A 15,440-nucleotide genomic window follows, 5' to 3' on the forward strand; every position below is an offset into this window, starting at 1 on the left:
TTTCATAATTAAGCATGACTTCAACTATTTCAACGTGTAATTTTCATCTTTTACAATTCGAGTATAGCTTATCCCATGCCATGCAAGACGCTATGTCTTGGAGAGGATGGATTTTGAAGACCATGAAATTTCTGAAACAAAGAAAATTCACCTAAGGACTCATCACGATGTGGACTTTGAAGTAAATCTATATAATTCTGAGAGCGTTTTGGTTGCAAAAATTGGGAAGCATTTTGCAAGATGTATGGTTTTGATGAGGGTATGCTTATCACCATGGATCTTGGTAATCCTGACATCAACCAAGACAATATGGACATTTGGGTCCTTGTTGATATGCCTCCAGTTCTATCACTATGTGAGTTTCTCAAACATAGTTATTAGCTAATTTATATTGTTTATTTCAAAATAGTTGACATCTTATTTCCATTGACAGCTTATTTTTATTGTTCAAAGAATGTGCGGGAGATGGTAGACAAAACCCACTACACCGATGGCTCCGAATTAACAACTTACAAGGAGAAAAATCATTTGGTCGGATTTTGTACTGACATTGAGAATTACAATATCTACAATCAAACTCCTCAACATTATGGTAAATACGTGCCACTAGTGCATGTGTTCAACTACAGTAACTACCATGGAGATACCCTGGTAAGATTTTTACTATTACGACATCCGTGCATCTTTTGCATACTTCTAAAACTAGTACATCATTGCTAACTATGAAGTTATTACTATGTTTTTCAACAGATAATCCCAGAGAATTGTGTGCCTCATATGATGTATCTGAAAGGTAGTGTTAATGTTTTGAAGATACAGCCAGGTCGTCCTACGAATCTCAACTGTCCATACGAGATTTCTAAAAGAAGTGGAGACATGAAAATCAAAGGATGGAAAAAATGTATGGACAGTCGTAAGGAGCTTCTTGGAAGCAAAAGGAAGCGAAGCGCAAGAATTGGAGACAGGATGTTCTCCATTCTCCATAATGGAGAGTCAGGGTCTATATTGTTTTATGCTATTTTAGCTTAAATGGGGTATTTAGGTCCTGCCTAATACTGATGATCATGTGCTAAGAACAATTAAGTAGGGTTGGTTCGAAGACTATCAAGATGATGATCGTATGACTTGTTATGAATAACGAGTAGAAGTTGTATGATGATGATTAGTAGGACTTGTTAGAATTAGTATTACTTCCGACAAACTCGATACTCGCGGTCTTGAGACTTATAATGTTTTATCTTTGTTCGGTCTTTTGAATTCAGAGACTAATATGATGAATTGTATTCGGAGACTAATCTTCTATTGTATTCAATGAATCTGATGTTGCTGTGTGTTGCTGTCTATATTCTGTCTAATAATATATTTTATATTCTGTCTAATAATATATTTTATAACCTGCGCAAAAATCATAAAAAGAAAAAAAAACAAATATTCATACTAATGGCGCATCACCACCAGGTGCGCCATTAGTATGCCAAAGGATACTAATGGCGCATCAACAGAGAATGCGCCATTAGTATGAATATACTAGTGGCGCATGCTGTTACATACTAATGGCGCACTAGTTGGTGCGCCATTAGTATACCAGATACTAATGACGGCGCACCTGTGATGCGCCATTAGTAAGATATACTAGTGGCGTGCTACTAATGGCGCACTGGTAATGCGCCATTAGTAGGCAAAACCAGTGCGCCATTAGTAGGCCTTTTCCTAATAGCGTCGATGCTAACAAGTTGGTTGAACCCCCTCTCTCCCACCCACTGTATTTATCTCTCTTCTCTCTGTCGATCGAGATAAGTAGCGGCGAGTCATTTCTTGTGTGCGGGTTGATTCATGCTCTACTTGACTCGGGTCTGCGTTCGCTTCCCATGTGTAGAGAATGCAGGACCCCCTATGGACTCAACAAGCTAAGCGCATGGGTCTACAGATGTACAACTATTATTTCAAAAGACAAGCTCATACTAATTTTAAACTATGTACACCCAAACTAGAATTCTTGCATACGCCACCGCCCCCACCCCTCCCCGGCAAGCTGGCAATGGCCACATCACACGTGCACGGGCTCTTGTTCATGGCCCATTCGCTCAATGGTGGAGCCAAGACCTTTTGTGAAGCCTGAGCAAGCTTGAGCTAAGTCTCTAATATAGAACTCAAACTCGGGTTGGACACGCAACATATAAAATAGCCCCAAACTTTCGAACCACAAATCTTCATTAATAAATAATAAAGTGAAAATACAAACATAGTAGTCTAAAATGGAAAGATCGGTTAGACATTTAAGCCCTAAGTCTATCAAACCATAGATGGACAAATCAGTGCAATTTTGTTCTTTTTGGTTCGTTGCACTGATCCGCAATACGTGTTGGACCCAAGTTCACCATCTTGACTGGTTGTCTTGATTGGTTCGTTGCATCATAGCGTTGGTCTGGTTTTGGTTTTTTTCTTGGTTTTCGATGTTACTTTTGCATGTTCCTATAGTCTTGAGAATATTTTATAAATAATATTCAGACATTAAAAAGCCATCTGTAATATTCAATAAATGTTCACATACTGAAAAGATTCTTCATGTTGCTTACAAAAATGTTCGTACCTTTCAAAAAAATGTTCATAATTTTTTTAAATGTTCATCCTGTGTTCACAAAAAATGATCGTCATGTATTAAAAAAATCATAGTGTATTTAAAAATTGTTCACTGTGTATCTAAAAGTATGTTGAACATGTTAAAAAAAATTCATCATGTATTAGAAAAATATTCAGCATGTATATCATATTTTATAAGGTGTGTTTGAAAAAATTTCACTATGTATTACAAAAACATACATAACATGTAAGAATATTCGCACATTTTTGAAAAATGTTCAACGTGTTTTAGAGAAGTTTGCCATGTATTTACAAAATGTTCATTGTGCATTCAAGAAATATTCAACATGTATTCGAATAAATGATGAACGTGGATTTGACAAATATTTAGAGTACGCAGCCAGCCCGGGCAGGTGCACAGGTGCCGTGTGTTGTCTCCACCACGTACTGCTTCTGCCCACAGATAGACGGCTGCGAGTCCGAGTCATTTCGCAGCTGCTAGCCGAGCAAATGCATCATGCTTGTTGGGGTGGTCAGCTCTGTGTTCGCTTGGCGCCCATGGGCCGAGAATCCATACCACCCGCGGCCAGTTCCCAGTGGTGGCCACAGGTTCTCATATGTCGGCGACTCTCAAGCGTTTGTGCATGTGTCGGATTCCCATTTGATGAGCCGCGAGCTATGCCGGCAACGTCGAGCAGACGGCTGGGTGCGACGAACAAGAGCATGCCACACCGACAGGTACGCGTCTTCACACTGCCATTCCTTTTTTTTATTTGGAACGAAGACGCTAGACGTGTTCGGTTTTAAATTAATAAAACCACTAGACAGCAACACAAGGTTCGAGTAACTTACACACCAATATAGTTCGGCCAAACCGCAAGGCCACACGATCATTACATAACCAAGTTCAAATATCAGAGACCCAACATGGGTGACCAAATTCCTACTGAAGCATCACGCCTTGCCACCCCAAAACACTACCGATGCCAAAAGAGTCAAGATCCAGCTAAAGCCGAGTGCCGAAGCCACGAGATACTGCTGCTGATCTTCTCCATCATGGTCCTCATGAGTTCAGCATCGCGTTGTTACCCCAACGGTGTCCATATCTGAAGAAAAGGATGGCATTTGAAAATTACATCAGCCGGGTAAGCAGGGATTTTTTTTTTCTATCGTCATCTTATTCCGGATCGTACCACAACAACGCCCCCACGCATCGCCATAGCACCCTAGCGTTAGCCCCCTGCTGGGTTTGAAGAACTGCCAATAGATCTGATCCCGACCTAGGGTTTCAGTTCTGGTGGAACATGTCCCTGACGGCACACCACACAAACTTAGCTAACGCACATTGAAATAACGCATGGTTCGCGTCCTCGTGAAGCTCACGCACTACACAGGATCCATCAGAGAGGCCGTTGCGCTTGGCCACATTATCAGCCGTTGGGAGACGGTTTCTGAACATTTGCTAAAGGAAAATCTTTATCTTGAGCGGAAGCCTGGCCTTCCATAGCCTCCTAGCTATGTCTAAGGATCTTCCGTCGGACAGTTTGTTATACAAGGACTTGACCAAGAACTTATGAGACGTTGTCAAGTCCCATGAGACCTCATCAGCTCCCAAGCTGAGAGGCGGGCAAAAATCTTAGCCTGCAGCAAGTCCCAACTAGCCGCTTCTTGCGTCGAGAAGGGCCGCAAGAAATGGATCGCCGGTGGCGAGGTGCGCAAGGGGTGACCCACCAACATGTTGATGTCCGTGGCCACGTTATATAGTTGCGGGAAGGCATGCCAAAGAGGACTGTCCGCAAGCCATTTGTCTAACCAAAAACGCGTAGACATGCCGTTATTTACGGCAAAACGAGCCCCTACCGAGAACGCCGGATGCACCGCTTGAATCCTGTTCCAGAACGCCGAGCCCAAGGGCTCCACACTGCCATTCCTTCCTCGTCGTCGACCGGACTTGAGGCCATTTCACTCACTGGATGTCAAAAACAAAATGGAAATCCACTCCATGAGAGAGATATAGGTGCTTCGAGGTTGTTTCGTATGTCCTGGACAAAATCCATTCGAGGTTGGCCGCCGAATCGTCACCGCTCATGGAACAAAATTCCGGGCCATGATTTTTGCTAGGACCATTTCTCGCTGATTGTGAGATTTTAGGCGGCCTCGCCACTAGTTGTGTTACTTGGCAGGCTCAGTAATATAGCTATTGGATGAGTTTATTTTAGTATATGGTTTTCTTTATTGGTCCTTCACTATTTGCATCGGCTTCCTTCGGTTATGTCGTTTTATTTGGTTTTCTTTTTCCCTTTTTAATTTTTTCTTCAGTTTCCTTTTTTCTATCTTTGGATTTCGTCTGTTTTCCTTTTTTTTTCAACACATGTCTACTTTTTCATGCATATCATACATTTTTCATATACATTAGTAACACTTTTACACACGTTTAACATCTTTCAAATACATGTTTTGATGTCTATTTTTTTGAAAACGTAATTTATACTTTTCATATATATCTGAAACATTAATTTTATAATTATTTAAAATTTTTCAATATATGATTAATATTTTTCCAAATTCATTTGTTTGAAAACGTGTTGGTATTTTTCTAAATGCACATTAAAAATCAGAACTGGAGAAAATATTGTCTAAAATCACGCAAGCATTTTTGTACATTGCATTAACATTTTTTAAAATTTCATGAATATATTTTTAACATTTGTGAATATTTTGAAATTTTAATGTACATTATCTGAATGCTATTAAATCTTTTTAGATTGTACAATTATTTTTAAAATATCACTTACATTGTTTCTAAATTCTATTATACTTTTTTATTGCTATTCATTTTTTATAAAAAAGTATGCTAATAATTTGTACACCACGTTAACATTTTTTTAAAATCATAAGTATTTCTAAATTCTAAAGTACATGTATTTACAATTTTATCAAAAATATGATCGAAAGAAAAATAAAATAAAACAATGAATGAATGAATCAAAAAACAGAGAAGAAAAATAAACTAACATCAAGGAAGCTACTTGGCCTGGTCAATTAGTAGAGACGCCTGAGGCCAGACAAGCTTTTATCTCGCTATAAGCGAGACAAAACTGCTCCCCGCAATTCCACGAAAGCCCCATTTTTGCTGAAAAAAAACAGAAGCTGGCATCCGGGATGTAGCTATATCTCGCCATATGGGCCCGTCTAGTTACTAGTGAAACGGTTTTAGGAGCTTCCTCTTGCCTAAAAAAAGGAGCTTCTGCGCGTTTTTTTCTCTATGCTAGTTTTTATCAGTTTTTCGTCTGCTTTTTTTCGTGTTCTCTGTTTCCTTACCGGTTTTCTCTACTTTTATCTATTTTTTATTTTCCTTTCATTTTATAAACAGGTTTATTTTTCCATATGCATCTGGAGCATTTTTTTACACACGTTGATCATTTTCGAAGTATATGATCAACATGTGTTTCAAATACATGTTTTGACAATTCTCGAATCTGTGTTAAATATTTATGAAATATAGGCTGAAGTTTTGCTAATGCACGAAACATATTTTTTGAAAACAATACAACCACTTGCTTTCATTTTTCCTTTTCCCTTTGTAGTTTTCTCAAATACATGTAGATTATTTTTCATTAAACATTATAATAAATTGAAACATGCATACCATTTTTTTGATAGATATTAAACATTTATAAAATACATGATGATGCTTTTTAAGGTACATACTTGTTTTCTTTAATAAATGCCAAAGCATTTAATATGCAATGGACGTTTTTTGAATTGTATGAAACATTTTTTAAGTATGTGAACATTTCTTTTTACATTGTACAAACACGTTTTTTAATGTTATGAACATATTATTCAAATATTTGATTTTTTAAATGTCATAAATATTTTTTTTACATTACACAAACGTTTTTTTACACATATACATGATGAAATAATGTGAAGAAGTTTTGAACATTTGTTTGAAACATGGGAACAGCCTTAAATGCCAGGAACAATTTCTTGAAGGCTATCAATATTATTAAAAGATGTCCATCATTATTTACACTGCATGAAAGTATTTTAAATGTTCGATGAACACTTTTCAAAATTTAGGTGAAGTCATTTTTTGTAATAACGGAAAAAAATAAAATAATAAGAGAAAAACCAAAGCAAACGAACTAACATGCGTAGCAACTACCAAACTGACCCGGTTCCAAGGGAAGCAGTCATGATTTTATTTCTTTTTCTCTATGTTGGTTCTTATATGGTGTTCTTATAGTTATTTAATTCTCTGTGTTTCTTTACCGGTTTTCTTTTTTTGTTTCTTTTTATATTTTATTCATTTCATTTTTCTAATACTGTGTGCTTCTTGATAATTGTTATAATTTTTTCGAATACATTTGGAGCATTTTTTATATATGTTGAACATTTTTTTAATGATGACGCAAGAAGCGTCCGACTCTAAATTAATAAACTCCACCACAGGCAGAGTACGAGACAAGGAACGAAACTAAAATAACAAGAAACAAGTCTGAGCCAAATACGTAAACTTCGATACAAGGGGTCAAAGGGCCCCACCCAAGAGCACGCATGCTCAAACAGATGCAGCGGGGATCTGGGCGATGACTTAGATGTTCTTGATCTTCTCCATCGCCTCGCTCATGAACTCAGAGTCCTTGTGTTTTCCCAGAGGTGCCCATTGCTGCAAAAATAGATGACATTTGCCAATACAATCAGCCGGATGCGATGGAAATTTCTACTCGACAGTGATCTTGTTCCTAATAGACCACATCAACAACACAACGCCATAAGACTCTACCGTTGTGTTGGGGCACTTTTGTGGTCGCTGTGGTCAATGATGTACATTTTTTAATGCATGTTTTGAACGTTGTTTCGAATACGTGTTAAATATTTGTCAAATAAACGTTGAACCTTTCTTTAATGACAAGGAACATTTTTTAATACCTTGCAAACATTCGTTTTTTTAATACCTGTAGACTTTTTTCAGTGCAGTTGTACAATTTTTTTATGCATGCATAACATATTTTTGGTACATATTGAACATTTCTGAAATACATGATGATGATTTAGAAAAACATATTTGAAATTGTCGTCAAATATATTCAAAACATTTTTAAATACACATTGAACATTTTTTTTGAATGGTATGAGACTCTTTTCAACTATGTGAACACTCTCTATCTTGTACTAACATTTTTTTGAATGGTATGAGACTCTTTTTAACTATGTGAATACTCTCTATCTTGTAGTAAGATTTTTTTAAATGTCATGAACATATTCCCGAAACGTGTGAACATTTTTTTAATGTCACAAACATTTTGTAATTACAAAAACTTTCTCATACTTCATAAACATTATGAAAAATGTGAAGAAATTTCTTTGAATGCTTTAAAAAAATAAAGTTACGTGAATTTTTTCTATATTGCGTAAACATAAAATGTCATGAAAATTTGTTTGGTACATGTGAACAGTTTTTAAATGCCACGGACGATTTTTTGAATGCTATCAATATTTTTAAATGGCGTGCATCATTATGTTTACACTATATGAAAGTTTCCTATATGTGCGATGAACACTTTTAAAAATTAAGTAAAATAATTTTGAAACATCTATATATTTTTGGAATTCAAATAAAATTAAAATAATAATAAAAAAACAAAGGAAGGAACTAACATTTGTAGCAACTAACAGGCTGGTGCAGTAACGCGTACTTTGCCTTGAAAGTCGCTACTAATGCCTTGCCGATCGACATGGCAGAAGAAGTACAGTAGGAGTCTGGAGGTTAATGACCTTTGTCCAATTTGTGTTGTTGGGCTGGAAGATAACTTCCATCCCCTCTGTCTCTGCACTTTTGCTCGAGGAATATGGCAAAAAATGTCGGAGGTTTGGACTTTACCTAACTTGGCTGCTATTAAAAATACACCATAAACCAGAGCCCCCAATGGAAGCGTCCAAGAGGTATTTGGTGAGTTACTTTGATTCCTTCGTCGGACTTAAAATTGATATGCCTTCTAATCTAAGCAAAGGGAAGTCCTTAGTTACATATGACAGGCCACTTAAAAATCCACATGTGCGAATAGTTGAGAGCACTCCTGTCAAATGGTGTCCCCCTATGGCGGGTTGGGTGAAATTGAATACTGATAGGTCCTATGTGAAAAATGGTACGGTTGGTGCGGGGATGGTGCTGCGAGATGATAGAGGTAATGTCATTTACTCGGCTTGCAGGGAGCTTTTTTCATGCGGAGAAATTCTTGAGGTTGAGTTGTGTGCTTACATGAAAGGCCTATCTTTTGCAATTCAAAGAAGCGACTTGCCAATCATTATTGAGATGACTCCATTGTTGCAGTTAAGCTGATTCAAGTGAAGGATATTGATAGATATCTACTCTCTTTAGTAAAAGAAATTCGACATCTGAGGTCTCTACGTGATTCTTGTATTACTCATGTAAATCGTAAAAAAATATAGTTAGCGATAGTTTAACAAAGTTTTTCTTTTAACATATAGCTTAACAAAGTTTGCTATACTAGAGGGCAAAACTATGACCTGGGTTGGGTCAGGCTCATCAGTTTGTTTAAAGCTAGCCAAGGCTGATTGTAAGGACATTGAGATTTGATTAATACAAAGATTTTACCTGAAAAAAAAGAGAAAAACAAAAGAAGCGGGGAGGACGCTTGCGCTCGGTGCACGCGAACTATAGACGCGGCCGAAATACTACGCAACGCCTTTTCTGTTACAGCCAGCTTTTGAAGCTGCGGTTCATGTCAGCTGGGCCCCACCAAGCGCTTTCTTGCGGGTTTGTGTCACTACCAAATCCTATCCAACGAGCCTTTCCTGGGTTTTAGCTTAGCTACGGCCACGCCCGTCTGGTCACAAACGTTTCCTATGCCTCTAGGCATTTCTAGTTTTCAACTGCTTATATAAATCACGGGTGATCGACTGCCCTATTACATTCTTACCATGGGTTGCCATCGCCATTCGCCCTCGCGGCAACATGCTCAAACATGCGGCCGCTAGGTTAACATTTTGGGTTTGTTGTCGCCTGCCATGCCCTTTCACTCGACACCCATCTGAGTTGCCACGTTTTGTCTCATGTAGCGATCAAATGTCAACGGTGGTGAAGAGACAATGTCGAGGTGGGCAAGACCTTTGATTTCACCTTGTAGCTTTCTTCCTTAATTACTTCTTGTTTTGTTTTTGGCAACTTTGTTGTATGCCATGGTGACCTTTGATGGTCGAAGAATGGTATACTATAAGTTTGATTTTTGGACGGATTTCAGCCTTGTCTGATTATTCAGGACCCGTTCGATCAATTTGAGTGCTCTAATTTAAGTAGTTGTGAGTTTATTTGATCATTGTCTCAAAGCCTAGTGAGCAATTTTTTGTACTAAATACTAATTATAAAAGTAGAGTGAAATCAATTTTAATGAACTAAAATCCTATGGGTACTATCTACGCTCTTGTCAGAATAAGCATATTAGTAGGTTATCCTGTATGTTTAACGCTTCGTGATTGAGGATTGAGACGAGCGATTTAAATCCTAGTCGCCAAAATGGTGTGTCGTCAGGGAGGTTATTGATGGGAGGAGGGGGGGAGGGGGTTGCTATGGAGGAGTTGGTGGCCTGCCGTGGGTCGGAGACGAGATGAGCGACCGAGGTGTGGTCTTCAGCAGGCAATGCTCAAAGGTTGCGCCGATGATCCATCGCATCGATTTTCAGTGAGGATCTAGCCTAGCCGGGTCACAAGAGAAGATGGCATTGGTGCATGGTCCTAGGTGGTGTTGAGCTTGACATTAGACTTGTATCTGTTGTGCAACGGCATGGGCAATTCATCTCAGGTTTTGTTAGGGAGTCTTCCGTGTCTGGATTGGGGCAGCGACGAAGCGGCGTCGTCCTAATGTAGAAATAATTTCCTCCCCTCCCTTTCCTCATTCCATTTGCATGCCTATTGCCAACAACAGGCGTGTGGACCCGTGTCTCTGGCAGGCCTTTCAAGATCCGGTCGGTTTTGATTTTCACAGGATATGTCTGGATGCGATCGACTTTCGTGGCCTTCAAAGTTTCTACATGCCTTTTTTGGTGCTCTAGGGTGACGATTTGTTTCGCAGAACATGGCCATCACCACCTCCCAATCTGCATCGACGACTTTTCGGCCGGTGCTTCTACGAGCTCTTGTGTTTAAACAAGTTTGCTTCGCTGAGGTGGAGGCCTAGAAGCTGCATCGAACTACACTCACTGCACATCGCCGATGGATGTCGGAGGATGCTGTACCCTAAGAATTTTTTTATTATTTTTCTATAAGGGTGTGTTTGTAAGGACATGCATTATTATTTTATCATTGAATCGTTTATTTCTCTTGAAAGTTGAAAATGGGTGTTTTTAGGCGGTCGACATTCATTATGCAGCATATGTGTTACGTCGTGTGTATGTACAACTTAATCGCACACCACTTTTTAGCAATGGAATGGAACCACCACGAAGAAAATATGAGTTACAAAAAAAAGCTTCATACTAAAAAAAATACTTGCTCCCGTTCACGAGTATAAGATGTTCTAACTATTTCTGTAGCAAATGTGCACAGACATGTTTTAGCGTGTTTGTTCACTTTTTTCGGTCTATGCATAGTCTATATTAAAATATTCAAAACATTTTATATTTGCCAATGGGCGCACAGCGTATGGGTGCGTGTAGCAATTATCAGCCTGGCATTATAACGGAGACCTGCGATGCTTGCTCGTGGCGTCCTGTACTAGTAGAGTACATCTCTGTCCCAATCGCCGTGATCCAGCTAGCTTACTACACAGGCAAGGTCGATTCGATCGAGGCCGCCGCCGCCGCCGCCGGAGACGACCCCGCTGCCTTCAGGTACGAGCACCAGCCCGGAACCCCATCGCAATTTTTCCTCTTTACTCGTTGCAAGCTGTTCCCCTGCGACCAACTAACTGCCTGCCCCCGAAATCCCTCGCTTCCTGCCCGCTTTCTCCCGGGATCCCCTTCTCTCCGTGCTCCTCGCCTGATCCGGTGGGCGACGCCGGATCTGTCCCTAAGTCCACCGCCGCCGTGCCGTAGCTTAGCATGGGCAGCTTCGCCCGCCGTCGCCGCGCTGGTTCGGCCTCGTCGCGGCATGTACGGCGCCCCCGCTGCCTCCGCCCTCCATGGGCGTCCGTGGAAATTTCTCTTTGATGTATCAGCTTTTAGTTCCCCATACAGTGAGGGCTCGGTTCCGAACTGGCCTCACCATCCGCCCCTGTCGCGATCCACTGGTAATTCTTGGGTTCTGTTCTCGACGTCTCGGAGGTGCTCTGTATTCCCGTGGGAGGTTCCGATTTTAGTCCCGTGGTTCTTCGCTGATAGCCGCTGGTGGACTGTGCAGCGCGCTGAATTTGGCTAAATTGCTGTAGCCAGATCAAAATTGGGTGCCACTGGGTTGACCCTCGTGTTCCTCTGAACAACATGTGCGAGTTTAAATCGTATGGAACCCCTGAATTTTATGGTAAAAGACTAAACCAAGAAAGAGTCAATTGAGCAATCCTATTCCATAATAACCGGTTGCATCCGAGGCTCTGAACCTCGTGCAATATTCAGTATGCAGTAGAGATTATTATTTCTTTGAGCACAAATTACCCTATGGTTTTATGCTCTACTTACATGGATGCTTCTATGATTATAATCTACTCAGTTCACTGTTATAAGTTCGAGTTTTGACACAACATTTACTTTTTGCAGTTAGTTAAGCTACAAAATGGCCTCACTGGACACCGTCAGAGGAGATCTTGGCCTGGTTGTTTTGTACCTAAGCAAGGCTGAGGCAAGAGATAAGATCTGCCGAGCTATACAATATGGATCCAAGTTCCTGAGCAACGGACAACCAGGACCTGCACAGAATGTCGACAAATCAACTAGTCTTGCTCGGAAAGTTTTCCGTCTGTTTAAGGTAGAATGTCATTTTTTTTTTGTGTAGCAGAGTTTGCGAATAGGAAAAAAAATCGTATTTAAATCTTGACATGGTCTATGGCGTCACTGATGCACTATTGATGGTTTGCAGTTTGTTAATGATCTCCAAGCTCTGATTAGCCCCCCTGCCAAAGGAACTCCACTTCCGCTGATCTTACTTGGAAAGGTACGCTGCTGCTGGTGTTACATTGTGGGAACATAGTCAGCTGATGATAGGATTCTAATTTTCTAATTTTGCTTTATGTCCTCAGTCGAAGAATGCGATGCTGTCAACTTTCCTTTTTCTGGACCAAATTGTTTGGGCTGGGAGAACAGGAGTATACAAGGTCTGAATTGTTCTTCACATCAGCATGTTAAATGTTCAATTCCTTATATGGTTTTACCTTTATATTTTTCCCTCCAAAAGTTCATATAAGAAATTTCATTACCTACATGGTGACAAGCAAAACAATCCAACTGTTTCTGCAGAACAAGGAGCGAGCAGAGTTCCTTGGCAGGATAGCATTTTACTGCTTTCTTGGATCTAATACATGTACTACCATCATCGAGGTTTGTTGCTTCTCTATATGGCTATCTGGAAACTATTTGATTCTGTTCTGTGTCAGATCATTGTATATTAACTGAAATTAACATCTGACCCGTGCTTCATTCTAGCTAGCGGAGCTTCAGCGGCTTTCCAAATCGATGAAGAAGTTAGAGAAGGACCTCAAGCACCAAGAGCTGTACAAGGTACTATTAGTTCAACTGTAGGGTCTTGACATGACACATCTCCTGTAGTTACTTCCACTAACGCATTCTACTGTACTGGTGATGCTAGAACGAGCAGTATCGGATGAAGCTGAAGAAGTCCAATGAGAGGCTGCTTGCTCTCATCAAATCGAGCCTTGACATAGTTGTCGCAGTGGGGCTGCTGCAACTGGCCCCGAAAAAGGTCACTCCTCGCGTCACTGGGGCCTTTGGGTTCGCTAGCTCGCTCATCGCCTGTTACCAGGTGGGTATCTCATCCCAACTCCAGCCTCCCTGTCATTTGTTTAAGCCACCACAAAACTCCAGAATCTGAACTATTGTTTCCTTGGCAGTTGCTTCCAGCCCCAGCCAAATCCAAGTGATCTGCCTGCCCACCTCGGGCCAGGCAGCTGGTGCATCGATTGGTGAAACGGCGGTTGCTGTCGCTGATACTTGATAAGAAATAAATCTGGACCAAATTGTCTGTCCTGTAGGATATAACCAAGGATTATTGTTGTGGAAGTCGGCATTGCCCAGGGCCATCCAATAGCCTGGTTGACCTGCCTTGCCTTAGACTTGATTATGTAGCACGCTTGTATTTGTATGGTCTGGTGTGCCACTATCATACTACAACTGTTGCAAAATAATTAGAAATTTCATACTAGAATGGTGATGGCTCGCATCTAGATTTATCTTGACGTTGTGCTGCAATGATAATGCGTTAGCTGGATGTTTTTTTCTTCTTCTGTTGTTTTTGTTGAGAAAAAAAATCATGTATGTTTTATGAAGTTGCCTTCTGCAAACCAAAACTTTATTTCTCGGGGGGTGCGTGGGCCTAGTCTAAATGAGACTGAAATTGGTGCAAAGTTGCAGCAAGATAGTCTCAGGCAGAGGGACGAAATTTCCAACAGAACAAACAGCATTACAAGTGTGGCGTTGAATGGGAAACAAACAGGACATTAGACTGCCATGGCATGCCCCTGAAAATAGCAACATCATGAAGGGAATCACACTATTTTCCAGTTGACGTGAAAAACAAAATTTGGATGGAGGTTGTCTCTCCCCCCTCCCCGGGCGCCCCCCTCCACTACCGGTGCCAACACGCTGCTCCCCATCTACAACACCTACGAGGAGGATCCATCTCCGCCCTTCTGCCATGAAACCAATTGCTTTCGATCTACCCAGGTCGCGCTCCGGACCACCTTGCGGATCCGGAACACTGTTGGCAAGGAGTTCAAAGAACAACTCCGGCGTTCCTCCCTCCTGCTCTGCTCGGCTATGCATCTCCTTCACCTCCACCTCTCTCTCTCTGGCTAGACGAACCCTAGTAGCTGCTCTGCTTCAGGCAATTCTTGGGGGGTCTGCACCATGCTTCGCCGTGGTTAAGCTTGACCGGCTGAACTACTACTCTGTCGATTCTGAATACACGTGACAATGCATCCTTCAAGAAAACTTTAGCTTCAAGTTGGTACCACATCCCACCCATCACCCTCAGTGAACCCACTTCTTTTGAGCCGCAAGCTCACTCCTCGCGTTTCCTGACCAGAGGCAGATGGCTGACGCTTTCCGCAAAGAATTCCGTCATCCCGCCAACGGCCTAAACCCGAACCTCCTGATCTGCCGCCTCCTCAATAGTATCACCACGCTGCCACGAAACGACCGGGTTTTAAATTCCGATCTCTCATGCTAGCTGCGTACCAAAATGCATGTTACTCCCACTCCAACTTTCAAAAATCCACAGCCAAAAATGCTTGCTATTTGGATTAGCTTCTCCTCATCTTTCATAAAACCAAGTGCCTTTTTGGTCAAATTAACCCTTACCACCTGTTCTCTGGGTTTAGCGCTTTTTGTGCCTCTCCCTAATGTTTTCCGGTCGTGGGTGTTATCAGAGATGATTAACGCTAAGAGGCAAATCCAACACGCCGATCCAAACGAACGTTTGGATTTTGTCTGTTTGGATACAACGATGCGGACGCCGAAGTCTAGTTCTGTTTGTCAGCACATAAGTGTGCCCAACGCGGACCAACGCATTTCGCACTTTGGGCGGACTTTGGGATTTTAACAAATGAAATATGTATATGGCAACCATGTGGCAGATTGCGAAACTGCCACACGCATCCAGCGCTGTCAGTTCCCTCCCAATCTCCTTCCTTGCCCGCACGTCCTCCCCGACCGACCTCCCCCGATTTC

The 15,440-nt window shown here is 41.1% G+C and overlaps 1 protein-coding gene across 1 annotated transcript; it reads left to right on the plus strand.

Moving 5' to 3' along the window:
* The first annotated feature begins 11,276 nt into the window (after positions 1-11,276).
* On the plus strand, positions 11,277-13,917 carry LOC125523516 (peroxisomal membrane protein 11-5). Its single transcript, XM_048688546.2, has 8 exons — positions 11,277-11,435; positions 12,297-12,504; positions 12,616-12,690; positions 12,776-12,850; positions 12,993-13,073; positions 13,179-13,253; positions 13,342-13,515; positions 13,604-13,917. The coding sequence occupies exons 2-8, from the start codon at positions 12,313-12,315 to the stop codon at positions 13,631-13,633; spliced, it is 702 nt and encodes a 233-aa protein (XP_048544503.1). The 5' UTR covers positions 11,277-11,435; positions 12,297-12,312; the 3' UTR covers positions 13,634-13,917.
* Positions 13,918-15,440: the final 1,523 nt, after the last annotated feature.

The sequence above is a fragment of the Triticum urartu genome, chromosome 7A (assembly GCF_056163025.1).
Source record: "Triticum urartu cultivar PI428250 chromosome 7A, HENAU_Tu73, whole genome shotgun sequence".
Taxonomy (NCBI): Eukaryota; Viridiplantae; Streptophyta; class Magnoliopsida; order Poales; family Poaceae; genus Triticum; species Triticum urartu.

Excerpts from the sequence above, each read along its gene's own strand:
- LOC125523516 (XM_048688546.2), top strand. The coding sequence starts at position 12,313 with ATGGCCTCACTGGACACCGTCAGAGGAGATCTTGGCCTGGTTGTTTTG. Across the intron at positions 12,851-12,992 it reads GGAGAACAGGAGTATACAAG|AACAAGGAGCGAGCAGAGTT; the intron begins GTCTGAATTGTT and ends CTGTTTCTGCAG. Across the intron at positions 13,516-13,603 it reads CGCTCATCGCCTGTTACCAG|TTGCTTCCAGCCCCAGCCAA; the intron begins GTGGGTATCTCA and ends TTTCCTTGGCAG.